A 27,922-nucleotide genomic window follows, 5' to 3' on the forward strand; every position below is an offset into this window, starting at 1 on the left:
ATGCACACGACGGACACACGAGATACTGACTTGTGATGCCATTTTTTTAGGAGACTAGTGTTGTGTTTCACTTTAAGAACATTTGACGCTTTAATTTCAACCTTGATGATCAGTTTTGCTAAGTTTCATCTTTTTAATATGTCTCAAAATATGTTTACAGTGTTTGGACAAAGGTTTCTCATATATCTGTCCATGGTGACGTTTCTTTTGTGGTTCAGTATATATACTGCAGTGAATAATGCACTAAAGTTACTTCCCACTTGATGTTATCTAGACATGTGTCACTGTAGTGAGCTGATGTGATGTGAAACAGATTGACTCACTGGTATAAGAAATACCCACGAGACAGGACCCAAGGAGTAAGATATATTGATTACCTAGAAAACTATCAGTACCCAATATAAACGATAACATGTGAGTAATCGCTCAAAGATTTATCTGGAACCCTGTGTATACCCTCAGTGAAGAAAGGAGACAGAAATGTGATACAAAATATTTTATTGCTATGAATAGGATCAACTACAGATTGATTACTGCAAGAACAATGTACAGTGAGAGTGATTACACCAACCAATTGCATATCATACACAAAACAGGTTGCTTAGGCTAAACAATACAATGAGGCACTATAGAATCAGCAAAGGCACTGAACATGGCAAAGTATGGGAAGCAGACAGTTTCAACACAAACTGTGGATGACCACGTTCACATGTTTACAAGTTCTTGCCTGAGAAAAAATATTAATTTTTATTGCGTATTATAAAAATTGTCAAAATTATACATAAACAAATTTTTGGGCCTCAATATTGACATATGTATTTACAGCCTGTGACAAAGTCTATTTGACAGAACATGACCTTTAGCATCATACAAAATGATTTTAGTGTTATAATGTGGACTATGAAATGCTACTATCAATGACAGCTTATTGAAACTACACAGGTACCTTCATATGAGAGCCTTAACCTTGTCTCAATACACAGGGGAGAAATAACGCTTAGAGGTACAAGAAATAGCCACACACTCTCGTTCATGTACAGATTTGGCTTGCCTGCATTTATGTTTTTCAAAGAGAAAAGGATTAGGTTTCAATGCTTTGTTGTTTCTCCAAGACGTATTTCACATGAAAGAAATCAACAAGTGTTTGGGATTCCTTGGCAAGCATCATTGCCTCTGTCAACACGACATGTCACCATGACCTAGGCCCATTGTGTGCAGCAGCAGCATCAGCCTACCACACTTGTCACTCTCCACAGAAATCTAGCACTCAGCACAGCTGAAGCTTCCATCCAGCTGGGACACATTACAATTGTGGAGGGTTCTTCACAAAACTCATTTCCAAGCTGATCAGACAGACGTACTGTTGGCTAAGAAGGCTCATCTGCATCTTAACTGAATTTGGTTTACTCTGGTTAAGGTTTCCAACAGAAATATGTGTAAAAAGTATTATAACATATCAGAATGTATAAATATTATAGGGAATAAGGGAATAGAGGCTGTTGTCTGTAATATGATGTTATTGTTGGTGCTATATATATCTAACTGTCATATGTTATTCCAATATTTAATAGGGACAATTGAAGACATGTTTAAGTCTGAAACAATGTGACATATTGTTTGCTTTATATCACAAGGTTCATACAGGTTTGAAAAGGCCTTGAATTTTAAGATCCCTCTTGAAAAGCCTTGATTTTCAGTGTGAACCTTGAAAGTCACTGAAGTAGCTTGAAAAGCCTTGACTTTGAACCAAATGACTTTAAACAAAATGACATAACCTTGTTAATAAAAGTATTAAAACACACAAAAATGTAGTTATGTACCAAGGATGTTATGTGTGATTTATTGCAGTGATAGATTTTACAATTTGCCAAATACCTTGAAATATTCATGACAATCATATTTATTTTATTTGTTTGTTGTGCAAATCAATCTTGTTTGAAACTTTGTGATGTTCATACTGCTTTTTGGGTCTCACAGTAAATGGTACTGGAATTTAAGAAAATGTTGACAGACTGCAGCTTATAACCCAACTAAAAAAGCCTTGAAAATGACAGTTGAAAGCCTTGAAAAGGCCTTGAATAAAAGTATTCCATATCTGTATGAACGTTGTATCAACAATATTGCAACTAATCATGGCAAAGTAATATTCACAAACAAATACTACCATGACTACATGTACATAAATATGGGTACAAACATTGAGATTATATATGTAAACAAATGATAGAATAAAGAGGTTAATATCTTTGCATCATCATCAAGTTCAGTGGCTGGGTTCACCCTGATGTTTTCCAGTGTCACCGGTACAGTCATTCAGCCTTCACTTGTGATTATAACAAGTGTCCACGATGTGGGTCAGTGCTCCACATGCCTATGTCCACATTTGTCAACTACTCTCAAGAGTATTACATATTCATTATAACAGTTTCACAGGAGGCAAGTTTCCACAAATCCCTAAGAATCAGTGATTTCCTTGTCAGCATGGTTGATGTTGTTGTCCTTGGAACATCTGGTTATTTGGGTGTTTGTCAGAAGGCACTGCTGATCTCTCTGCGTTCCTCTTTCCATTGCCCATTACCTGACTTGATCAAAAGGCTTGTGAGTTGTATCATTGAGTAACTAGTCCAAGAAGAGTCAAGTCCTTGGGTGTTGTATCATTGAGGATCTAGTCTGAGAAAAGTCAAGTCCTTGGGTGTTGTATCATTGAGGAACTAATCCGAGAACAGTCAAGTCCTTGTGAGTTGTATCATTGAGGAACTAGTCTGAGAACAGTCAAGTCCTTGTGAGTTGTATCATTGAGGAACTAGTCCGAGAACAGTCAAGTCCTTGTGAGTTGTATCATTGAGGAACTAGTCCGAGAACAGTCAAGTCCTTGTGAGTTGTATCATTGAGTAACTAGTCCAAGAGGAGTCAAGTCCTTGTGAGTTGTATCATTGAGTAACTAGTCCGAGAACAGTCAAGTCCTTGTGAGTTGTATCATTGTGGAACTAGTCCGAGAACAGTCAAGTCCTTGTGAGTTGTATCATTGAGGAACTAGTCTGAGAACAGTCAAGTCCTTGTGAGTTGTATCATTGAGGAACTAGTCTGAGAACAGTCAAGTCCTTGTGAGTTGTATCATTGAGGAACTAGTCTGAGAAGAGTCAAGAACTTGTGAGTTGTATCATTGAGGAACTAGTCCGAGAACAGTCAAGTCCTTGGGTGTTGTATCATTGAGGAACTAGTCCAAGAACAGTCAAGTCCTTGGGTGTTGTAATCATTGAGGAACTAGTCCGAGAACAGTCAAGTCCTTGGGTGTTGTAATCATTGAGGATCTAGTCCAAGAAGAGTCAAGTCCTTGGGTGTTGTAATCATTGAGGATCTAGTCTGAGAACAGTCAAGTCCTTGTGAGTTGTATCATTTAGGATCTAGTCCGAGAACAGTCAAGTCCTTGTGAGTTGTATCATTGAGGAACTAGTCCGAGAACAGTCAAGTCCTTGTAATCGTTCTCACTGATCATGCCATATTTATTAGATATGAAATGATGTAATGATAAAGATGTGCTTGTAGTTATCTAGGAATATGCTACATGATGATGGTATCTACACAACTTATGAACCTATACACACTAAAACTACACACATCCTTCATCCTTGTATTGATGTCCTCTCTACAAACTTCAAGTCTACCAAACAACAAGTCCAACACTGATCCAGGACCATCACAAGACATAACATACATAGCCACACATCTGTCCTGTACTATCTCATGCCTTTGTTGACCTGATAGTTAACATAGAAGGTCCATGCTTTTATCAACTTATTACTGTACTACTCAACGTTTGCTAAGGATCACACCTTTGACTAAAGATGAATATTTTGGACCCAGGCAAATGTTGAGTGGTATATATTGATGGTGTGTATGGTCAAAGGCATTTATATCTCAGAGGTCCAGGACTTTGACGCCTTTACAGGCCTAAGACATTAACCCTTCAGATGTCTGGTGTGTTTACACCTAAACCTTCTGGGGCATACACTCTCAGAGGTTAGGACATTTACCGACAAAGATACAGGCGTTAACATAGCAGATATCTGGAGTGTTTATGCATCTGGACCATTCCACAAAGCGATCATAGTGCTACGAATGTCGTAAGTCTATGTTTTAGTATGGGAGTTACGATCGCCTTAGCGCTATGATTGCTGTGTGGAACGGGGCACAGAGGTCCAGGCATTTACACCTCTGAGTGCTCTCCACCTTTTCCATTTGAGCTGTCAGTGGATATTTGAGAGATATAAGAGGTGGCATTAGGTTTACTTGAGAAATTCGAGTTGGAATTCTGCATGCTCCACGACAGGTTCTTGTCGTGGAGCTTTCCTAAAAAAATAGCCAGAAAGGTAGTACGGAATTTTTTGCTGATTGTTGAATAGAGTAGAAAATTTACGCTTGAATTGGTTGTGACAAGAAGAAAGTTTATGTGCTTAAAGCTTCGATACAGAGGGTTCATGAACACATGTCTGCGACCATTAACTGCAATGGCCAGTGCAAGGAACAGACCAAAGGAGTGACACACGATGAAGACGAGGACCATCGTGATGACAATGATGGTGATGTGGGTCATGTCAACGCTGGAGTGGACCCCGGCACGATGACGCTTCATACGGCGGTGATGGGTCATCAGGAAGTAGATGAGGAAGCTGTTGACGATGACGAGGAGAAATACAGGGATGATGGCAGTCAGTGTGATGTTGCTGATGTGGACATATCTGTCGTAGGCCTTGCTCATGGAGAGTTCAGTCAGGAGCAGTGGTGGTCCTTTGGTATGGTCAGGGTTGGGGATATACTCGAAGAACTTTGTGATGTGGAAGAGCACAGACACAATGAAAATAGCAGCAATGGCTTTCTTTGCTCGGGATATTGTACAGGCTAGGTGTGGATAGGCAATGAATCGAAGTGATATGAAGCGCTCAATCGTCACAGCAACCGTGATCCAGCAGGTGCATGTTAAGAAGATATTGGTCATCACATACCTGAAAAATAAAAAACAAACATGTTTAACAATAACTAATGTGTATGGGTTTTTTTAAATATATGATGCTCAGTAAACCAGGTGTCAGTTGTGGTCAGTCTTAAGTCTGATCTGTTTCATGTTACGAAATGGCATCAGTTAGTCAGCACTGACAGTAGATACGAAATAAAGAGTTTAAAACACAAAATCATCAATGGAATGTTTGTCTGAAGCGCCCCAGTACCTACACCTTAATTTAGTTACATAAATATTGCCGTTGATTTGAAAACAGTCCTGTCTCCCAAGAAGCAACACACTTGTCTCTCAGAGAACCCTGTAACCCTGTATGTCAACATCACATGAGGATCCGCAGCTGGGAAACTCCCTAAGAGGAGGCGGCTATTCTTATCAGTGCTACTTTAAGTGGCAAATGAGTTCAAAGATGTCTTCCTCAAGATTAACGAACCATGAAGACAGACAAACAATTTATCACAGAATAATTGATTATTGGCTTATGAGGCTGTGAAAGTGAAAGTATATCATTACTACCTTTAGGCAAAAGCTGCACTATAAATCAGCCTTAGAGATATGTAATCTAGACGCATCACCATGGTATTAGGATGCCGACTGAAGATAACTGATGTTGCAAGTCTGGAAGTAGTGTAACCTGTTAACACAATAGTTAACTGAAGCTGACATAGAACAGTTAGATGATGTCAAGTAGATGCCTGCCCGCTCCTTCATCTCGCCACCAGCGATCTCACAGCATGATTAAGTTTTTCCTCTCCAGAATAAGCCATCAGGTTCTAAATCAAAGGCTCTCAGTTTGGGTGACTCCTCCCAGTTTCCAACCACTAATTCATCACAGCTAGCTTATCATTTTATTTATGCATCTGCAAATACCTTATCATACCACACCAGTCTTGCCATGTCAATACAGGCCGTATGCTAATAACAAAAACACAGACTGTTAGTAAATATTATCTGTGTTGTAATACTGTTAGCAAAGGTATAATTATCCACCCAACCCTACACACTTCACAAAGGGATGTGTTGGAATGACAACACCCTACAGTGGCAGTTTCAACAAGAGGTAATTTGAGAGTAAGTGGGCTTTGAGGAAGATGGCTCAAGTTGCAATGCACTGGGAGCATGCAAGTGTTCTGAGTCCAAACATTGAGATAAGTTTCCATTCTTCAAATAAACAACAAGTGTTAGTGTTTGAGACGTGACACAATCATGTTGTATGTCAACCACTCACACATGGCAGGTATTACCTCAGGCTGGTCTTAATATACTGCAGTAGCGTACATGCATGCTCGGCAATTACACCTCCACTCATGGTCATTATATGGAAATATTTTATTGGTTTCGTTTGCTTTTCCTGTCCTTAAAAATTATACACTAAAGTTAAAATGTCATATTTTCACTTAATCTTTCACCCATCAAAGGATTCAGACTTTGTAATGGAATTATTTAGACTAAATCTTGCTGTTTTTTATTTGTTTTATCTTAATTCCATCATATAATGAGAAAAACTAGTATTTTCAAATCAATCAGTTGCCACATGGAGTGAAAAAGAAAACTGTTTCCGAAGTTTTCCAGAAGTCATTTGTGAAGTTAACAAGAAGATGTGATGAAAACCTTTTGAAAAATATTTTAGATTTGCTGTGAACTCCCATAATATAATAGCCAATACTGGTCTCTTGTTTGTTGTGTTTTCGTATATTGAAGCGTGTATTGTAACTCTATTCATGGAGGCCATGGTCCATATTTCCCACGATCCTTCAAACTTCCTGTCATAGAACAAAACATCCTGTCTGTTAGCCTCTACGTCTGAACTCCAGGATGTTAACCCAATTGAAAAGAAATCACTTCAAGACAAGAGAAATTGTTTCTCCTTCACAAACTGCTCCAGATCATGTTAAACTGACACACCAACCTTTCCACATATGAGGAGTCCAGATGGGGAATGAACACAATCACCATGGCCTTTACAATTACCACAGTCGGTCTGTTGTGCTAATTACATGTTATCACGTAATACATTGTTCAAGTTTTTTAGTTTTTTATGCATTTTTCATAGAGGCTGATACTTGTATTATGGTCATTTATTTGAATGGATTGTGTAAGGTTAATATGAAATTTGGCCTGAATTATTGTACAATGTATTATGATGGACGAGAGTCGGTGGTTCCATCAGTGGCTGAACCACTTCATCACTGATGCCATTGTATTTCCATCAGCTTGTGCTGTGCACGTCATTTACAAAGTAGGATGCAGCTTGTTAGTGGAAGTTAGCAATGAGTAGGGGGGGAATACTAACCCAAATGGTGGTAACATAGGAATTAAGAGGCCCTTAAAAGCTTGAAATTATACTAGCCTTTGGGATGCCTGTTAAACATTAGACAAACTGACTCAGATGCCAGGTTGCATCCCTGAATAGTGAACTAGTCAGGTCCAACTGTGTTCTCCAAAACTAAAGTAAACTATCATAATGTCAGGACTACGATCATGTTTTACAGGACCAGGTAGAACTAAATGTAAAACATCCTCTCCAGAGAATAATCAGTCTTGATTATCTGCCAAAACGGAATCCATTGGTCACAAAAGGCAAATAGGGGCGAAGATTATATGAATGTATCGGTGCAAATCAGTGATGATACCAGTTGCTCCAAAAAAGGGTAAGCATGTCCTGGTCCACTGGTAGCACCTGCCACTCTGAAACGGTGCATCCAAATGTGTTTGTTGCTTAACGCCCGATATCAGTACTCCTGCAATATGACATTGGCAGCCTGTTAACGATCAAATCTTGACCGGGCAAGTTAAGAAGCACTAAGGTCACTCCCTTGCATAGTATACCGGTATTTCAGAAATTCTGGAAAACCAAAAAATGTTCACGTTCATGGAAGACATCAAGGCCTATGCTAAGCAAACATTCTGTAATGAAGTACCTTGAAAAAAAGTAGTAATTCTGTTTGAAGTCATTGCACTGTTTGGAAGAAAACAAATCTTTGTATCAATTTTCAGTCAGTGAAAAACTTGAAGAGCTATTTTCATCCATTGAAGTTTTTAAAGAGCAGTATTTGCTTTGTGTTAAGGACCAGTAGATCCAATTGTCTGTCCTTTGTACGGCTTAATCATAACAAACTGCTTTGGCTTTAGAGATGATGTATTTAGGACAAATCTGCATGTGTGGGGTAGAAATTCTCACAGAATCTAGTATTGTGTTCTCTTTAAGAAATATCATGTTACAACCAAATTAGGTATCAATACAAAACTGGATTACTTGATTCATTTGACTTAACAATGAAGTAGGTGAGGGAGTTGGATTGAACTCTGCTTTAACCACAGGCAGATCCAGACGGGGGACACACACACACACACACACACACACACACACACACACACACACACACACACACACACTGAAAAGCAAATGTAGTATGTTGTTGGCAGTAAAATTATCTGAGAGGATTTAAATGCTGGATCCGCCCTTGGTTTAACAGTGTCTTAGTTGTATCACAGCATGTCAGCTTGATGTGGGAGGAAAGCCCAAAGTGATGCAGGTCTCAGACATTAACCACTTTGGTGAAACCCATGAGCTCGGGTATGATGCTGACAAACTTAGAAACATAGTCGGGGTGAACCGGGATTCAAACCTACAATCACAGCTTTCTAACAGGCATGCTAAAGGGATGCATCTCTGCACCTTGAATTGCGGTGTCATATGGCTATCCATCATCCATTGGTCATGAAATGCTAGGAATTAGAAGGCTTACAGTGAAGGATAAGATCTTGAGAAAGTCTTGAGGTGTAGTGTGCCTACTGCTATGGAAATGCTTTAAGGTCCTGCCACGTTCTTTATACTTTACTGCTGTGGTACAGTATAGAGTCACAATGGCTTGCCAAATTTGAGAAACGTGGATACCCAAAGACTTTAAGTGTGATGTGACCTAACTACGTGACAGTTGTTTTCCTTTTATTATATGATACAGGTTTGGTATCAAAGAGTCACATATTTACTGAGAACTTCAAGCACATTGCTTTCTAGTTGGTGAACATGGAGTACTTTTGACCTGAGGGAGTTAAAGTTATTGCAAACATGTTGTCTACTTGGCAATACACACTGTGTGCAAGTACTTACGGATAAAAAAACCTTTGATGCTAATAATAGAATAGCATGTTATTTTAGTTACTTTGGGGTATGAACACATAAAATGAGTGGTGAATGGATACCTTTTATACATGGTTTATGATAGTGTTAGAGCAGTTATCAGTGGGCCATGGTACAAGTGTTTATCAAGCAAGAAAAAGAAGTATGTAAAAACTGGCAGAGGTATTATGGATACCCTTGAATGCCAACATTAAGACAGACTTGTAAGAACATGGTAAACTTTTTCAGGAAACTGAAGCTTAGAAAGACGATGCAGGTGTTTTCTGTAAACAAGGAATGATAGGTATTATCCCAGACTGTCTGCGGCAACTATACTCCTGTTTTATCAGTATCAAATCATTACACGTCTCTGCTATTAATAACTACTTCAAAGATCAGGGGGCCTAAATATAACACCAGAAGTTATCACAGAATGATGTGATTTGTAATATTATTCTGTTTCAAGACTTGTTAGGAGTATGCTCCCCGTGTTCAGTTTCAGTGGGCTTAGATAACATTATGGTTAGATTCAAGGGACTGATTGAGCTTCTGCTAATCATCTGAAGTCATAGCCACAGAGGGTTTGAGGTGTTAAGGATAAAACACTCCTCCTCGGTCCCAAGCTCAAGGTTTTACATTTTGAACCAAAACCGAGTAGAAATGTTTTATGCAACTTATGAACCATCTAGATGCAAGAAGTACCAGAAAAAATAAGAAAACGTAGGTCTCTTATAATCGCATGAAAAAGGAATGTGATCAAAGTGTGCGAGAGAAAAAACATGTGCAGCACAGACACAACTAAGTCATGACATGTAAAATTGAACAACCTTTCATCAGCTGTTCCTCTGGCTCAGTGGGATAACAGTGTTTTACAAAACTTAACAGATATGTGAGGTTGCAGGCTCGATTCCCATCATCCATGATAAAAAAGTTTCATTTCTTGTCTTCAATTTTGAAACATTGAATGGTTGAAACACTGGCCCACACGCGACTGTAGCATAAATCAATCATTGACTCGTCATCCGTTGTTGGTTATGGAGATCCCAGAAAGCAGTACTTGAACCACTCAGTGTGTTACTTCAAAAGATGTTAAATTTATGGTCCTGACATATATTATTTTATTTATCACTATTTGCCCCTGAATAACACCATGTTAAATAAGTATCTATATGATATACTGCTGTGGGATTTTCTGTTCCTCAGCGTCAAACCATACAGTAATTTTACCTCAATGTGTCAAGAAAGCCACCTTGGCATCTGTTAGCTTTGATTTATGGAATAACGGTTGAAGATAGATGATAAATGCACTGATAGGAGCAGGTATGAGTAGTTAGACCATTTCATGATGTACATGTCCTGGATGTTACGTTAGGTTTTATTGCTAGAGCTCTTGGAACCGTGATAACTTTATGGCCTAAACTACTTCAAATATGTAAGGTTGTGTTGCATGTGTTCTTTCAATTGGAGGCACTTTTATAACCACTAGACCTGAAATACAAATTCCGGATTAAATATCTATAATTTGTACAAAGTGGATATCCATGTTAGTTCCCTTGACTCTACCCGGCACAGTTGGGAGAAGTGAAGCCTGTTATCAGGTGTCATGCAAGCTGAGGATTCATATCTTGTATTTTGTTGACCTTAACTAGACCACGTAGACTGAAGGTCAGTGCCAGCTAGGGCTGGGACGTGGTTAGTCACGTGATATATTGTTTAATGACAAATAATTATCCAGAACTCTATATTTAAATAACACTTTCATATTATGTAAAGGTGATGGCATTAAAAGACTTATCAGTTGTAGAAAGTCAAGGTTGTTTGAGTAGCACTTTTAGTGCCGTGGTTATTCCAGGCTAGAAAAGGATTTGATTATTTACAGGCCGCCATCATAGCTGGACACAAACATCACTTTTGTGGTAAAGAAACTTTACAGCAGTAGAGGACATTTGCTTTCATGAACGTGTGGTACAGGACATCTTTTGCACAAGGACTATGATTAACCAAGCAATTACTAGCTCCAAGTGTGAGAGTTGAACTACTGTCTTACAGACCCTAGAGAAAAAATTACCGTAAAACATGAATCCAACTACAGTCTAGAATGATTTGGCAAACCATGATTGCCTCAGCCTGAAATTAAGCAATGTTCTGACTTCCACTTGGATTTTATTTTGTATTTTGTAGATAAATATTTTCAATAGGAACATTTTATTTCTGGGGCATAATGTTAGCCTAGAATGCCCCTTGTGAGTGTAACTGGGAGCTTGTGGGAGTGTAACTGGGAGCTTGTCAGAGTGTAACTGGGAGCTTGTCAGAGTGTAACTGGGAGCTTGTGAGAGTGTAACTGGGAGCTTGTGAGAGTGTAACTGGGAGCTTGTCAGAGTGTAACTGGGAGCTTGTCAGAGTGTAACTGGGAGCTTGTGAGAGTGTAACTGGGAGCTTGTGGGAGTGTAACTGGGAGCTTGTGGGAGCGTAACTGGGAGCTTGTGGGAGTGTAACTGGGAGCTTGTGAGAGTGTAACTGGGAGCTTGTGAGAGTGTAACTGGGAGCTTGTCAGAGTGTAACTGGGAGCTTGTGGGAGTGTAACTGGGAGCTTGTGGGAGTGTAACTGGGAGCTTGTCAGAGTGTAACTGGGAGCTTGTGGGAGTGTAACTGGGAGCTTGTGGGAGTGTAACTGGGAGCTTGTGAGAGTGTAACTGGGAGCTTGTGAGAGTGTAACTGGGAGCTTGTGAGAGTGTAACTGGGAGCTTGTGAGAGTGTAACTGGGAGCTTGTGGGAGTGTAACTGGGAGCTTGTGAGAGTGTAACTGGGAGCTTGTGAGAGTGTAACTGGGAGCTTGTGAGAGTGTAACTGGGAGCTTGTCAGAGTGTAACTGGGAGCTTGTCAGAGTGTAACTGGGAGCTTGTGGGAGTGTAACTGGGAGCTTGTGAGAGTGTAACTGGGAGCTTGTGAGAGTGTAACTGGGAGCTTGTCGGAGTGTAACTGGGAGCTTGTGAGAGTGTAACTGGGAGCTTGTCGGAGTGTAACTGGGAGCTTGTCGGAGTGTAACTGGGAGCTTGTCGGAGTGTAACTGGGAGCTTGTCGGAGTGTAACTGGGAGCTTGTCAGAGTGTAACTGGGAGCTTGTGGGAGTGTAACTGGGAGCTTGTGGGAGCGTAACTGGGAGCTTGTCGGAGGGTAACTGGGAGCTTGTCGGAGTGTAACTGGGAGCTTGTGGGAGTGTAACTGGGAGCTTGTGGGAGTGTAACTGGGAGCTTGTGGGAGTGTAACTGGGAGCTTGTGGGAGTGTAACTGGGAGCTTGTGAGAGTGTAACTGGGAGCTTGTGAGAGTGTAACTGGGAGCTTGTCGGAGTGTAACTGGGAGCTTGTCAGAGTGTAACTGGGAGCTTGTGGGAGTGTAACTGGGAGCTTGTCAGAGTGTAACTGGGAGCTTGTCAGAGTGTAACTGGGAGCTTGTGGGAGTGTAACTGGGAGCTTGTGAGAGTGTAACTGGGAGCTTGTCAGAGTGTAACTGGGAGCTTGTCAGAGAGTAACTGGGAGCTTGTGGGAGTGTAACTGGGAGCTTGTGGGAGTGTAACTGGGAGCTTGTGGGAGTGTAACTGGGAGCTTGTGGGAGTGTAACTGGGAGCTTGTCGGAGTGTAACTGGGAGCTTGTCGGAGTGTAACTGGGAGCTTGTCGGAGTGTAACTGGGAGCTTGTGAGAGTGTAACTGGGAGCTTGTCAGAGTGTAACTGGGAGCTTGTCAGAGTGTAACTGGGAGCTTGTCGGAGTGTAACTGGGAGCTTGTGGGAGTGTAACTGGGAGCTTGTGGGAGTGTAACTGGGAGCTTGTGGGAGTGTAACTGGGAGCTTGTCAGAGTGTAACTGGGAGCTTGTGAGAGTGTAACTGGGAGCTTGTCGGAGTGTAACTGGGAGCTTGTGGGAGTGTAACTGGGAGCTTGTGAGAGTGTAACTGGGAGCTTGTGGGAGTGTAACTGGGAGCTTGTGAGAGTGTAACTGGGAGCTTGTCGGAGTGTAACTGGGAGCTTGTGGGAGTGTAACTGGGAGCTTGTCAGAGTGTAACTGGGAGCTTGTCGGAGTGTAACTGGGAGCTTGTCAGAGTGTAACTGGGAGCTTGTGGGAGTGTAACTGGGAGCTTGTGGGAGTGTAACTGGGAGCTTGTCGGAGTGTAACTGGGAGCTTGTCAGAGTGTAACTGGGAGCTTGTGGGAGTGTACCTGGGAGCTTGTGAGAGTGTAACTGGGAGCTTGTGGGAGTGTAACTGGGAGCTTGTGGGAGTGTAACTGGGAGCTTGTCAGAGTGTAACTGGGAGCTTGTCAGAGTGTAACTGGGAGCTTGTCAGAGTGTAACTGGGAGCTTGTGGGAGTGTAACTGGGAGCTTGTCAGAGTGTAACTGGGAGCTTGTGGGAGTGTAACTGGGAGCTTGTCGGAGTGTAACTGGGAGCTTGTGGGAGTGTAACTGGGAGCTTGTCAGAGTGTAACTGGGAGCTTGTCGGAGTGTAACTGGGAGCTTGTCAGAGTGTAACTGGGAGCTTGTGGGAGTGTAACTGGGAGCTTGTGGGAGTGTAACTGGGAGCTTGTCAGAGTGTAACTGGGAGCTTGTGGGAGTGTAACTGGGAGCTTGTCAGAGTGTAACTGGGAGCTTGTCGGAGTGTAACTGGGAGCTTGTCAGAGTGTAACTGGGAGCTTGTGGGAGTGTACCTGGGAGCTTGTGAGAGTGTAACTGGGAGCTTGTGAGAGTGTAACTGGGAGCTTGTCAGAGTGTAACTGGGAGCTTGTCAGAGTGTAACTGGGAGCTTGTCAGAGTGTAACTGGGAGCTTGTCAGAGTGTAACTGGGAGCTTGTCAGAGTGTAACTGGGAGCTTGTCAGAGTGTAACTGGGAGCTTGTCAGAGTGTAACTGGGAGCTTGTGAGAGTGTAACTGGGAGCTTGTCAGAGTGTAACTGGGAGCTTGTCAGAGTGTAACTGGGAGCTTGTGGGAGTGTAACTGGGAGCTTGTCAGAGTGTAACTGGGAGCTTGTGGGAGTGTAACTGGGAGCTTGTCAGAGTGTAACTGGGAGCTTGTCGGAGTGTAACTGGGAGCTTGTCAGAGTGTAACTGGGAGGTTGTGAGAGTGTAACTGGGAGCTTGTGGGAGTGTAACTGGGAGCTTGTCAGAGTGTAACTGGGAGCTTGTGGGAGTGTAACTGGGAGCTTGTCAGAGTGTAACTGGGAGCTTGTCAGAGTGTAACTGGGAGCTTGTCAGAGTGTAACTGGGAGCTTGTGGGAGTGTAACTGGGAGCTTGTGGGAGTGTAACTGGGAGCTTGTGGGAGTGTAACTGGGAGCTTGTGGGAGTGTAACTGGGAGCTTGTCAGAGTGTAACTGGGAGCTTGTCAGAGTGTAACTGGGAGCTTGTCAGAGTGTAACTGGGAGCTTGTGGGAGTGTAACTGGGAGCTTGTCAGAGTGTAACTGGGAGCTTGTCGGAGTGTAACTGGGAGCTTGTGGGAGTGTAACTGGGAGCTTGTGGGAGTGTAACTGGGAGCTTGTGGGAGTGTAACTGGGAGCTTGTGGGAGTGTAACTGGGAGCTTGTGGGAGTGTAACTGGGAGCTTGTCAGAGTGTAACTGGGAGCTTGTCAGAGTGTAACTGGGAGCTTGTCAGAGTGTAACTGGGAGCTTGTCAGAGTGTAACTGGGAGCTTGTCAGAGTGTAACTGGGAGCTTGTCGGAGTGTAACTGGGAGCTTGTCGGAGTGTAACTGGGAGCTTGTCAGAGTGTAACTGGGAGCTTGTGGGAGTGTAACTGGGAGCTTGTGGGAGTGTAACTGGGAGCTTGTGAGAGTGTAACTGGGAGCTTGTCGGAGTGTAACTGGGAGCTTGTCGGAGTGTAACTGGGAGCTTGTCAGAGTGTAACTGGGAGCTTGTGGGAGTGTAACTGGGAGCTTGTGGGAGTGTAACTGGGAGCTTGTGGGAGTGTAACTGGGAGCTTGTCAGAGTGTAACTGGGAGCTTGTCAGAGTGTAACTGGGAGCTTGTCAGAGTGTAACTGGGAGCTTGTCAGAGTGTAACTGGGAGCTTGTCGGAGTGTAACTGGGAGCTGTGTTGACTTGTCAGTCACTGTAAGGTGAGACATGTCACAGTGGAGGTGGCTTCCACTGACTGAGGAGCTGCTTCCATGTGCCCACAACTGCAGGAAGCGAAACACTAGCCAGTAATTATGCTGAGGTTATTATAGACTGGTCAGTTATAAATAGTTCCCATCTCTTGAAGAATATACTTGGGGACAGTTAATTGGACAATCAATCAGTGAGAAGCTGATAATTTACAGCTTGCTGAAACTCTTTCTAAGCCCACATTCCCTGTTACTCAAATGGAAATAATAGTTACTTTATATTGATTCAGTTTGAAACTTGGTTCGGAATACATCTTTTGCTCCATACAAACTCATCTCGTGGGTATGATTCATGTGTACATTATATATGATGCTTATTGGTTCTAACAAATAATCCGTAATAGTCATTGCTTGAAAGCAAATTATTATTTTTTTCAAGAAATGAGTCAATTTGAATATCCGGGGGTTGATTCCTTACAATGTGCATTTATCGTTTGTTTGTTGGTTTGTTGTTTAATGGCACACAAAGCAATATTCCAGCTATATGACGACAGTCTGTAAATAATCGAGTCTGGACCAGACAGTCAGGTGATTGACATCATGAACATTGATCCATGCAATTGGGATCGATGACATGCATCAACCAAGTCAGCAAGCCTGACCACCCAATCCTGTTAGTCACCTCTAACGAAAAGAAGAAGACCTTTTAGAAGACCTGTTCTTCACGGGTCACATAATCATGTGGGTTTAAAAATGGTTTAAGTAAAGATTTCAACAGCATCATAGTTCAGGACAAAACATCCATGACTCATTCCCCTTATCAGCAGCCATACATCATGGACATACACGTGACAGATTGCCTTCTCTACCTACATGACCAATAGCAGGTAGCCATCCCTATCCTGCAAATGATCTTATAGAATATCCTCCAATGCAAACAATACATCTTAGATGAAGGTGTCCTTGATAAATAGATATCTACTGGCACCTGCATAATGTTTCTCCTCAAACCATCATAGTGGAAAACATTGGGTCTACTCAGAGCCCTGACAGATTGAGATATCTATGTTTAGCTGGGCTAACAAGTGATTCTGTCCAAACTTTGATGGCGGCAGCCCTACACAGAAGTGGTGATTCATGAAGTATCTTCAGCAGCAGTACTGTGCTGTGTTGTCTCGACTCCGGCAGCCTCCCTGCCGACCAGGATTGTGCATATCTGTAGATTTAGTGCAGACAATTTAATCTGCTTTCAGATTTAACATTAACCAGAAAGGTTTCCACAGTGCAAGGGTATAAAAATAAAACAGATTAGGTTGTCTCTACCATCAGATGTTCATCAAATCCAGCGAGATGCTTAAACCACAGGTTGTACTATGGATCAAATGACTACAGTGTTTTGAGGCTGCAGGAGGCTGTTCTGTCTAGCTCTGTACCACCTAAGTGAAGAATTAAAGATTGTAAAGAAGATAAAGTATTTAATGAACTGTGTAATAGCATATGATACTAAATTAGATTAGCCTAAATTCCTACAATATGTAACATCAAATTAGAGCATGCTTCTGAATTTGTAATTTGGGTTGTATATGCTATCTTTACATGGCATTTAGAATCTTGTATAACTTATGATAGCAATATTAACTTCTTTTGTTCTTGTTAGTAAAATTGTAATTTTTATTTTACATCCCCAGGCCAAAATTTTTCATTTTAAATAGACGTTCTTTACAATTAATAGTTTTCTTCATTCTATTCAGATAAAGGAATATTGTGTTCTGCAGTTTTCCCATTTACTGGTAATTACCAGTTTTTACAGGTAAAATTAGGCTTGGACCAGTAATTCATTTGTCTGCCAGTCCTGTGGACCGGCAAATAAAGTAACCTTTTTATTGTTGAACAAAAATCGGTGATTCGTTGCGACTGAACTTTGCGTGAGTGACATGTAGATCTGAGTTACTTCAGAGATGAAATCATTGCATTTGTCATCTATGAACGTACTCTGCATTGATCATGATGTTGAAAGGATTGAAACTAGGTAATTTTAATACTGTTTTTTTTCATTTGTTGAAAGTTGAGACTGACGAAAAATTAGGGTGGACTGGTAATTTTTGGTGGTGGACTGACAGTTTCAAAAACCAGCAGGAACACTGATAATGTATTTATATTCCTATTTCATCTATCATGAACTATCTGTAAGAACAAATATATCAGTCATGTTATATTTGTCTTTATATTGAGTTATGAGAACTTCAAATATTGTTAAGGCATTCTTACCCACTCTATATAAATGCTGCTTAAAATGCCACTCTGATGATATGTTTACTTTTCTCCATACAAACTCAAGTGATATGAAACGTGCCTCATTGGTTTGTTAGCCATCTGGTTCAGCAGGCCAGGGCATCTTATGTCATGGCAGTTTCCATGTGCTCAGTTGTATACTCTCATATCACCAGTTTCTTCTCTGAAACCATTGAGGAACTTGTCTTAGAGTTGTTCACTGGCAGAATGCCTTGAAGATGATCTCAGAACTTAAAAATGCCTCTTTATAGTTTTAGAAAGTATTAGAAATTGGCTCTGAGTCCTTGCCAAACTGCCCAATTAGTGAGGGTATCATTAGGACCAGTAGAAATTTGCCATTTTTTAGTTCTTGCTTTTTGCTATCATTGTAAGGACTAGCATACTAAAACTATTAGTTTCTACCGTTGCTTTGAGAATTGACTGAAATTGTATTATTCAAATTTATCAATTAATGTTAACTTCTTTGTGAACAAGGAGTAACTAAGCTCGTGAACCACAGAACACTTAGCTCTATTGGTTCTACATGTCATTAAAATGATGACAATAATTTTGGCTGTTTCCATATGTTCTTCACATGTCTACCCAGTGAACTGTACCTGGCTACCACAGAGTTGTACTGGCAGGAGTAGTGGGGTCATGAAGTCCGCCTTCCACCAAGGCGCAACACAGTGGGACCTGTTTGCATGTGCATGTATCATTGGCCATCTTTAATTTTTCTGTGCACTGCAAGGAGCCAGACAACTTTGCTTTCCATTTTCAAAGAGGAGAAGACAGAGCCTCGTTATTAAAGCTAGATGAAAGGACAACTCTCCCTCATCAGAAGATATCAGCTAGGTCTCAAGTGCAGCGCTATCAGAGTGGGACTCATCCTTTGCGGCTTCACCGTCCAATGTTTATTTACCTGCACCTGCTCACGGATCTATTGCTACAGCAGTCTGTTAATGAATGTTACGTAATAACTCTCAGTAGGGGCTTTTTCACAGGAGCAAGGGAGGAAATAAATATTTTGATAGAATATTGATAAAGTGGCATTTTCTGATGGCAGGAGTGTAGAAGTGATGAAGATGTAGGAAGATGGTCTGGTAATTGAGTGTGGTTGTATGCTATGTTTGTGAAAAAGTTTCTAACATGTGCCAAGGGATGGACATGAAGGGAGACTGTTTTTGTCAATATTTCACATCCCACCTCCAGGCTTCCAAAACGATTTCTGATGTTGTATGCTATGTTATTGTGATACAAGCCACTTGGGTACGACTAAAAACAGGACAAAAAGTCACTTGGATGCCAACGTGGCTTTCACTCAAAATATTTCGTTAAAGATAGCCTCTTTGTTTTCTTCCTTGTAAAATTCGCTGTAAGCTTTGCTTCAGCAGCACACATGAGTGAGTGAGTGAGTGAGTTGGGTTTAACACTGCTTTTTACAGTATTCCAGTTATATCGTTGCATGTCAGCTTAATGTGGGAGGAAAGCCTGAAGTGATGCAGGTGTGACTTGTCAGACGTTTACCATTTCAGTGAAACCCACAAGCATGGGTTTGGTGCTGGAAATCCTAGAAACATAATCGGGGTGAACTGGGATTCGAACCCACTAGCGTGGGTTTCTGGTGTGTCCAAGGGACGCAACTCTGCACTGCGAAACACGGCGCCTTAGACGAATGGGCCACCTATGCCCCGCGCACATGATAGAAGATGTTTGTGACACACAGAAAACTGAAACATGTTCAATAGAAAACTTGGTCTGTGGCCAAATAAATTGCATTGGCGTATTAACAACTGGCTGCTAGGAATGTTCAGAGTGTGATAAATTTTTGCCAAATATGTTATTTGATGTTAAACGGTTTATGTTCATCCTTGCATTAAAATCTATTTTTGATCAGGAGATAACCTACTGTGTTTTGAAATTTGAGGTCATGTCACTGTAGAATCAATACCTCTTATTCATGAATGGAAGCGAGCACTGTAGTGAATTATCTGAATATTTGTAGATCACCACACATAATTTGCAACACAAATAGGTATTTTCTGCCACGGAATAAGGTTGAATATTTCAAAGGCTGTTAAATATGGGTAATTTGTCAGATTATGATTGATCATGGATTTATTGGAACCAACCACTTGTTACCAATGAGTGATGGTGATATGCCAACCATTTCTGAACCCAAGGGTCTGCACCAAGCCATTTCACAATGGCGTGTGTATCATGTCTATGACAAGTTTCTAAACATTTCCTCAATGCCAATACTGGCAATAGCTCTCCTCACAACACTTCTTTGGCAGGCGAGTGGTGGCGGTGTGATGTCTAGCATGTGAAGCTGTTAACAATAGCTGCAGACAGTCCTCATTCACACCCTCACCAATCCAACCCACAAACCAACTTTTTCTCTTTACATTCTCCTAGCTCTCTGACATGTCTGACAGTGGTAAAGGCCCATCACCCAGCGTTTGTTATTTTGTGCCACCTACAAACTGGTTAGGTGATGATGCTAGTTGTGGAAACCCTAAGTGTGGAGGTGTTTGGTTTGTCAGTTGTGCTGTTGCAGTGAGGTGATGCAGACACAGGAGCAGGAACTCTATTTGTTTGACACCTATACAATTACTCAGCCAGATTAAGCTAGCAGAGAGAGAGCTTAAAATACTCCCACCCCAACCTTTTTGCTTGCCCTTAATACCCTAAAGAAGAATGTTAAGAGTTTTTCAGAATATTGTTAGTGGCGATGTGTTGCTCCTAAATCAATCAGCACGACAAAGGTTACGTCTTTTGAATTTTGGAACGTTTCGGGGCACACCCAGCAGGAGACACTAACCCTTTATCACTATTCCTTGTGATAATGAAATAGTTAAAACTGCCCAATGTTTGTGAGGACTGTATATAGAACTTGTGCCGGTTTCTAACACTGTTATTTTTACAAGTGTTAAAACTGCAGGAGATTGTGGTTGATCAAAGTCAAACCAATGGTGACAATAATACCCTCTCGACATTTGATGGTCATTTAAACCATGCTAAAAGTGATATTTTTCACCAGTGTTGTATGTTTAGCTATACCTTGGCCTCCATATTGAACATTTTGGTATAATCACTTATAGTTATATTTAAGGACTGACTTACCTTTGAGGTGACCCGTGAAGATCTGGGGTAGAACAGGTCTTCAGCAACCCATGTTTGCCGTAAAAGGCGACTATGCTTGTCATAAAAGGCAACTAACGGGATCAGGTGGTCAGACTCGCTGACTTGGTTGATGCATGTCATCAATCCCAAGTGTGTGGATTGATGCTCATGATATTAATATCTGGATTGTCTGGTCCAGACTCAATTATTTACAGACCGTCGTCATATAGCAGGAATATTGCTGAGTGTGGCGTTAAAACAACAAACCAACCAACCAACCTTTGAGGTAACATACAGTCTAAAGCTTATTTTGTGTCTATTGTTATAATCATGCAAAAAGGTTAATGCTGTTATGTTTGATTCACTAATTTTCCAGTGAGTATAATGCCTTGAATAGACCAAAATTTAGAGGGGTTGTAAGTTTATTTTAACTTTACATTTGTAGGTTTATTGTAAAATGATTATTGATATTTTGATAAGCACATACACCTTTGATCACTAATGTGAAAGTTTCATAATTGAATTCTCAGTAATATTTATAGTCTGATATTTACAATTCCATTTGCTGTCACAGTGAATACTGACACATGAGGCGCAAATTAAAATATGCTCAATTTTCAGAGGTTGTTTATTGTAGTTTTACGTTGCCGAAAGGTCATGAAAATAATATAACAACAGAATTTCAATTTAAGTTGTTAGGGATCCAAAGCGCTTTGTGTGTGGGTTGTGGAGGAGGAACACGTACATCTTTGTAGCAACTGAAGGGTAAAGTACCATGTATTTCAGAGAAAGCAAACTTACGATCATACAAGGAAGAAGTCATATATCCTGCATGTATGAGATACTATGTGTTACCAAGATAGAAATAACGTGTGCGGGAGCCACTTTTCCTTTTACAGATAAGGGATGGTGTTATCAATGGCTCATTATATCCGCGGACACTAAAGGCATTACAAATTTGTAGACCACCTACATATCAACCACTACAGCAAGTGAGATGAATCCTACACGTGCCACCAATACAGAGACCAACCTTTACTTCCGTCCGGGACAAGTTCCTTGTTAGTCTTACACAGTGATAGGTCATGTTCCTTTATTCTTGAAACAATTTATATGTACAGTCTGAATTTCATTTCTGAGGGATCCGGGGAAGAATAGGTCTTCAGCAACCCATGCTTGCCACAAAGGGCAACTATGCTTGTCGTAAAAGGCAACTAACGGGATGGGATGGTCGGGCTTGCTGACTTTGTTGATGCATGTCATTGATACCAATTGTGTACATCGATGCTCATGTTGTCAATCACTGGATTGTCTGGTCCAGAATTGATTATTTACAAACCGCCGTCATATAGCGGAAATATTGCTGAGTTCGGCCATAAACATAAAACAAACAAAACAAAATCATTTCTGAGGAATGACAATACAAACAGCAGTTATTAATATGTTTATCATGACAATGCTGTATTGTTATATTGTTCAGTTGTACTGATGAACATGTTTTGGTCTCATGGACATAGACATCCTCAGTGACTAGTTATTAGACTCTGTCAATGATTATCATAAATAATATATTTGGAAAACACTTCATGAACATGGTTCAATATCCATCAGTGCCAGCAGACCTATAAAGTCGATAATAACCCAGGTGTCAACAAATATATTTTATTTGGACCATTTGACATGCAACATTTACTTTTGACGGAAGAAACTATGATGTGATTATTGGAAATATGTGTTATTGTTCCAAGGATGTATAAATGTTCACTAAGCACTGTTATCACAATGACTCTAACAAAGCAAGAGATAATTAGAAGCTGTGAAACTTGTTACATGTATCCTCTGCTTTGCTGTAACACAATATATCACTTCAAGAAACCTGTGGAGTGCATCCTCCTCTCTGTGCACGTGAAACAGACCCAGCTATGCCTAGACTAGCCTCCCTCATCCCAAATCTCCTATAAGGATCCTTCCTCTCCTATTGCAGTTTGTCTGTGTAGGATCAGAAGTGGACACTGATGACAGGATATGGTTTGAAATCTCAGTATGAAAAATATACTTGAATCTTTTTGTTTCTATTAGGTAAAATGTTTCAGAGATGATATCATTCCATTTCAAAATGTCATCCTCTACATTCCCTCTTCAATAATTTTATTTTCCGGTTTGCTTCACAGATGTATACCACCAGGTCAAAATTAGGGGTTTGGGTTTCATTGCATGAATTAAGTACCGGTAGTATCTAGGAGAAAATCTGTAGCTTTCACGAATTCTCAACCAGAAAGAGAAACTAGCATTTTAAGTCCACTCATCCTTATAATGATAGCATGTAGCAGAAGCTTTAAAAATGGCACATTTCTACTAGTCCTTATGACACCTTAACTATTGGGAAGTTTGGCAAGGACTGCAAAGGACTATCGGGTAATGCCAATGTCTGGCCCTGTCAGCAGTGCCATACCTCAGTGTGCACCCTTGGGGATAGGTGTGGGAGCGGGCTGTTCTCTAACCAGTTGGTTACAGGTGAAATCAAATCATGTTCTGCATACGCATTGATACTCCCCCTATGGGGATAGGGGATTAGAGTAGAGCCCTTGGGACCATAGAGATCAGGTGATTAGGCTCAGTGACTTGGTTGATTGCGTATCATCATACCCCGATGGTGTGGACCATTGCTCACAATATCTATCACTGGATTGTCTGTCCCAGATCAATTAATTACAGACTGCCATCATATAGTTGTTGTATTGCTGAGTGTGGCAATAAACAACAAACATACAAACATTTATCCTTCTCAATCAAGCAGCCTTTATTAGCATCACCTGCTCCAGCAGCCCAGCAGGACTTGGCTCCCGGCAGTAGACTGTCTCTGTGATGCATGCTGTAGCTGTGGCTTTACCATACAGCCAAGATTAGACATGGAGATGGGAAGAAAAGTGCACCTTTGGTGCTCAATTCAGTTCGGAAAACATCCTGTATCCCAAAACGCTTTGTCCCCAATGTGTGCGTGTCCTGGAATTCCAGATTTGTATTAGACCTGTAATAATGTTCTAGCAAGATGTTTTCTTGTCTCACAAATTTCATCTCTCTACACTATCACTTGATAAGCAGAGTTAGAACTTAACACTAGCCCATTAGCCCAGGGCTAGAACAAATGCCTTAGGGGGAGTACAAATTGCCACATTTCCCATTGTTTTAACTTTGCAAGGGCATTTTATCTTTACCCAGGTTAGCAAAGCCTTTAAGTTTATTTCTAACCCTGATAAGCCTTCTTAACCCAATATCCTTGAGTGTCTTAAACACAAATATATCCATAATATTTCTCAGTCATCTGAAACCTTCTGTCTTATTTCCTAGCAATTCTGAGAAATGACATTAATTTATTGTAAACTGCAATTTTGTGGGCAGATTATACACATCAGTCATTTTTCAGCGTATCACTGAATATGCTCCTCATTACTGATGGTTACAGTTGGCAGTTGGTGACTCATCTAATTATGGACAGTATTGGCATGTTAAGTGCAGTACAGTGTCTGCAGACAGACCTACAGTCTTTTTCTTTCTGTTTAATGCCACACTCAGTAATTTTCCAGCGGTATTACAGCGGTCTGTAAATAATCAAATCTGGACCAAAAATCTTACGGCAAGCATGGGTTGCTGAAAACCTATTCTCACCCAGATCTTGACGTGTCTCGCAAGGAACAAGCACTCAGGATATGCTCCTTATGATGTCATAGATCAATCAAATCTAGATAGAGAATATGTGTGGTATTGTCGCTTTTAACAGTATTTCACTTTAATATATGATGGTAGGTCAGCTATAGTGGGAAGAAAGCCCAAACTGATGCAGATCTTACAACATTTACCACTTTGTTGAAACCCACAAGCATGGGTATGTTGCCAACAAACCTAGAAACAGAATCAAGACGAGCCTGGGCTTTAAACCCATGATCATAGGTTTCAGGCATGGGACGCATCCAAATGTACAGAGAACAGTCTCATCTATATGTTTGGTGTTTTACAGATTTATTGGTTTATCATACTGTTAGATACATGAAAATGGGAACTGTAAATGTTGGTGATCGAATTAATTTCCTGAAACAAACTCATGACATAAGAATGAAAACAATAACGCAAGCTGTTAAAAAAATCATATTTGCAGTGAATCACTGTATTTAACCCCCCCCCCCCAAAAAAAAAAAAAAAAATTAAAATTCACTTTTGAAAATTAAGGCAGTCAGCTTGTCCATGAAGAAAAGGGAGAATAGTGTGCTTTATGATAATATGGTAACAGGAACTGCAGTTTATAGTGGGTCCTTCTGAGACCTGTGTTCCCCTCACTGTTACCTTTTCCTCATTGCCAGAACATTTCTTTATTCTTGTGTCTGGCTGTTTACTTGGTAGCCTCTTCAAAGGCAGATCTACCCTTATCTGCTTGGCATTACCTAATATCCCCTTCAGGGAAACAATCAAGACAAATGGCACATCCAGAATGTAACTGTTTACAGGGAAATGGTAAAAGCAGGATATCATCTGCATGTGATGGGAATAGGTATGGTATAGGACAATCTGTGATAATGGCATAGAACACCTATCTAACCGCAAAATATTAAATTATTTTAAAAGCTTTTCCTATCTTATTTTTCATGTATAATCATTGCATATCTTTTCATGATCTTGATGACAACAATTTACATTGCTGGTAAGGAAAACAGGGTTTGAGTGTATTATTGTGTAAAAGAAATGCTAAATGTAGTTCTTTATTCTGTAAACTGTAACTAAATGCCTGGTAGCCCTCAACGGAATGTGTCTTCACACAGAAATAATGGTTATGTGTTTTGCATCTTGCTCCTTATTGTACACCAGTCGCATATTTATCACTTTTTCAAGCTTTGTTTTTCATCAGTTTCTTGGATAGTGTGAATGGCTTGACTGCTGTTGGATAGTTTTTCTCCATTACAAACCTATTAAATGCATTCTTTTCACAATAAGAATATAATAAACATTCTTCTCACATCTTTTGTCATCAGATATTTCATCATTTTTGGAAGTTTTGTCAGATTGGGTTTTTGGTTGTTTTTTGGTCCCCTGGGTATTTTTTTAGGGGTGTCACAACAAATTTAACAAGAAAAGCCAGTAGAACCACCTATGACTTTTTTAACGTCATGATCATGTCAACAGTTGTTTGTGAGCTGTTGTCCTGGCAAATGTCATTTTTTAAGCATTGTTTTATTTGATACATTGTGCAGGGATCAACTTGAGAAAACAATTTTATTTAAAATATTATTAACCTGCTATCAGAGTGTTACTAATGGTTTGTGGCAATGGATGAATGGTACATTCTTGTGATTACTTTGACACTTAAATATGCTCATAAATGGTGTCAATAAAAAAAACAATGTTTTTTTCAAGTGGACAACTGGACAACTTCAAGTTTAAACATTTTATTCCCAGACGTATCAGGGGTGGTGGGATTAACCAGGGTCTGAAGTGGTGCCTTTTGCTATTATTGGGGCAGGGGGATTTGTCATCATTTCATAACTCTTGTTACTAATTGCTTATTGCTGGTATTGCAGTTATTCTCACAATTTCTGTCTTTTCATAATTCAGTATGTAACATTAATAAGTAGACATTTCATGATTCCACTAGCCAGAAGAACCACCTTCACCTGTAAACTACTGAACAGTTCCACTAGCATATTGTCGAACCCCAGTGAAAGAAATCATACAATTCTTACCTGAGTATGGTGAAATGCCTATGGAAGGTCATGAAGGATGAAGCCTTATTCCAGTCTGGGTGAAAGGAGAGAAAATGGGGGATCTGAATCGCCAGAAGTAGCAAGTCAGACACAGCCAGAGCAATCAGAAAACAGTTGGTTGGTGAAGCCATCTCTTTCTTCGTTAGAACCACCAAACTTAGGACATTGCCCAAAATTCCAAAACAGACTATCAGTGGAACGAGCACCTGGTCACAAACATACTCTACTGTCTGCAAGAACTCTGGTGTCATCATTGGTGGAGGCACTGGTGCCATTGTCGTGGAAGTAAAATTGTCCCCTCCACTCATGATGTATGGTGTCAATGTGGACATTGTCTCAACAGACCACGCTTCTTGGGCAGATAGGTTTGCCATTCCCACTCAACAGCTGATTATGAACCTCAGCTTCTGGGTAGGTCTGTTGGAGGAATCCCAAGCAGATTCTTGGACACCAACCAAATCCTTTTTGCTTCGTGATTCACACAGTTCCTTTTGGTGAAACAATAATCTCAGGGTGTAAAGTCTCGAACAGAAATACCCACTAGGTGGAAACTTCCAGGTTTAAAATTGAAACTGTACTAGTGATGTCCACTTTTTTCCCTCTTCAGTGTTAATTGAGGATAGGTAAAACAGCCTGGGGAATCCAGTTGACAGCAATAACAAACTGACTCCCATCTATGAACACTCAGAGCAGGTTGCTGTATATTTATATTTACCTTGGCCCCACCACTTCTACACTTTCTGAGACAATTGCCCGCCTGTGAGTCAAAAATATACAGAAGAGAGATTGACAGGAAGGGGGTGGAGCGTGAAGCTTCAGGTTACGGCCAATTATAAGGTTAAACTATCCGGCTCCTTATTGTTGCCTGCCATTAACTCACTGCCCTGTTTGCCTCAGCATCACCCTCTACATATCCACAACTGCCTAACCAGTCTCATCGGTCCCACTGTGGCAGTGTAAGTCTCTCTCAACCTGTCCGAGGCACACTGCTTACTTGTTTGTGGGGAAGTTAGGCTTGATAGCTCTGTACTCCAATCGGCTGCCTCCTCTGATAAATGTGGCTCTCTCTCTTTACTTCTTCCAGATTTGATTCAGAAGGATGTTTTTTAGGAGTTTTCAGGATGTTAGTCTGGATAGGAAGTAAATGGGTTTGATTTTAAATATTCAAGATGTGATTCATAAAATGTTAATAAAAATGAGATAAAATACAGAGAGGTGGTTGATACATGGTCAGTTTGTTCCTATGTAAGTGTAGCATTACACACAGATATCTTTAATGCCCATATATTGCCTGGTGGGTTAGGATATAATAATCAATAAGTGTCATGACACATTATTGTACATATTAACTTCATGTCTGATTTCCTCAAAGCTTAATAGTCAGTCACAATGTGGTATTGTTTAGCAAAACAGTAATATGTCAATGGTGATATTTAGAGACACAATGTTTTGAAGTCTGTCAAGGTGCTGCATCTCTGTTATGTGTCCATCATTAATTTACATCCTGTCATGTGAACTGCCTCGGAGACTTTTTTCCTTTGACAAGATAGCATATGA

At 40.6% G+C, this 27,922-nt stretch overlaps 2 protein-coding genes across 2 annotated transcripts in view; one reads left to right on the forward strand and one right to left on the reverse strand.

Annotated features, from left to right (window-relative positions):
• The window catches only part of LOC139452735 (protein FAM184A-like), a 110,143-nt gene that overhangs the window by 32,887 nt on the left and 49,334 nt on the right, over nt 1-27,922 (forward strand). The gene's annotated exons all lie outside the window — the stretch shown is intronic.
• Nucleotides 495-27,340, reverse strand: LOC139452364 (G-protein coupled receptor daf-37-like). Its single transcript, XM_071233821.1, has 2 exons — nt 26,345-27,340; nt 495-5,003 (listed from the first exon to the last, which is right to left on the reverse strand). Exons 1-2 carry the CDS (start codon nt 26,737-26,739, stop codon nt 4,208-4,210), a joined length of 1,191 nt encoding a protein of 396 aa, XP_071089922.1. The 5' UTR covers nt 26,740-27,340; the 3' UTR covers nt 495-4,207.

Source organism: Haliotis cracherodii, unplaced genomic scaffold (assembly GCF_022045235.1).
Source record: "Haliotis cracherodii isolate W230 unplaced genomic scaffold, xgHalCrac1.p SCAF_9, whole genome shotgun sequence".
NCBI lineage: Eukaryota > Metazoa > Mollusca > Gastropoda > Lepetellida > Haliotidae > Haliotis > Haliotis cracherodii.

Excerpts from the sequence above, each read along its gene's own strand:
- LOC139452364 (XM_071233821.1), bottom strand. The coding sequence starts at position 26,739 with ATGGCAAACCTATCTGCCCAAGAAGCGTGGTCTGTTGAGACAATGTCC. Across the intron at positions 5,004-26,344 it reads AGGCATTTCACCATACTCAG|GTATGTGATGACCAATATCT; the intron begins GTAAGAATTGTA and ends TTTATTTTTCAG.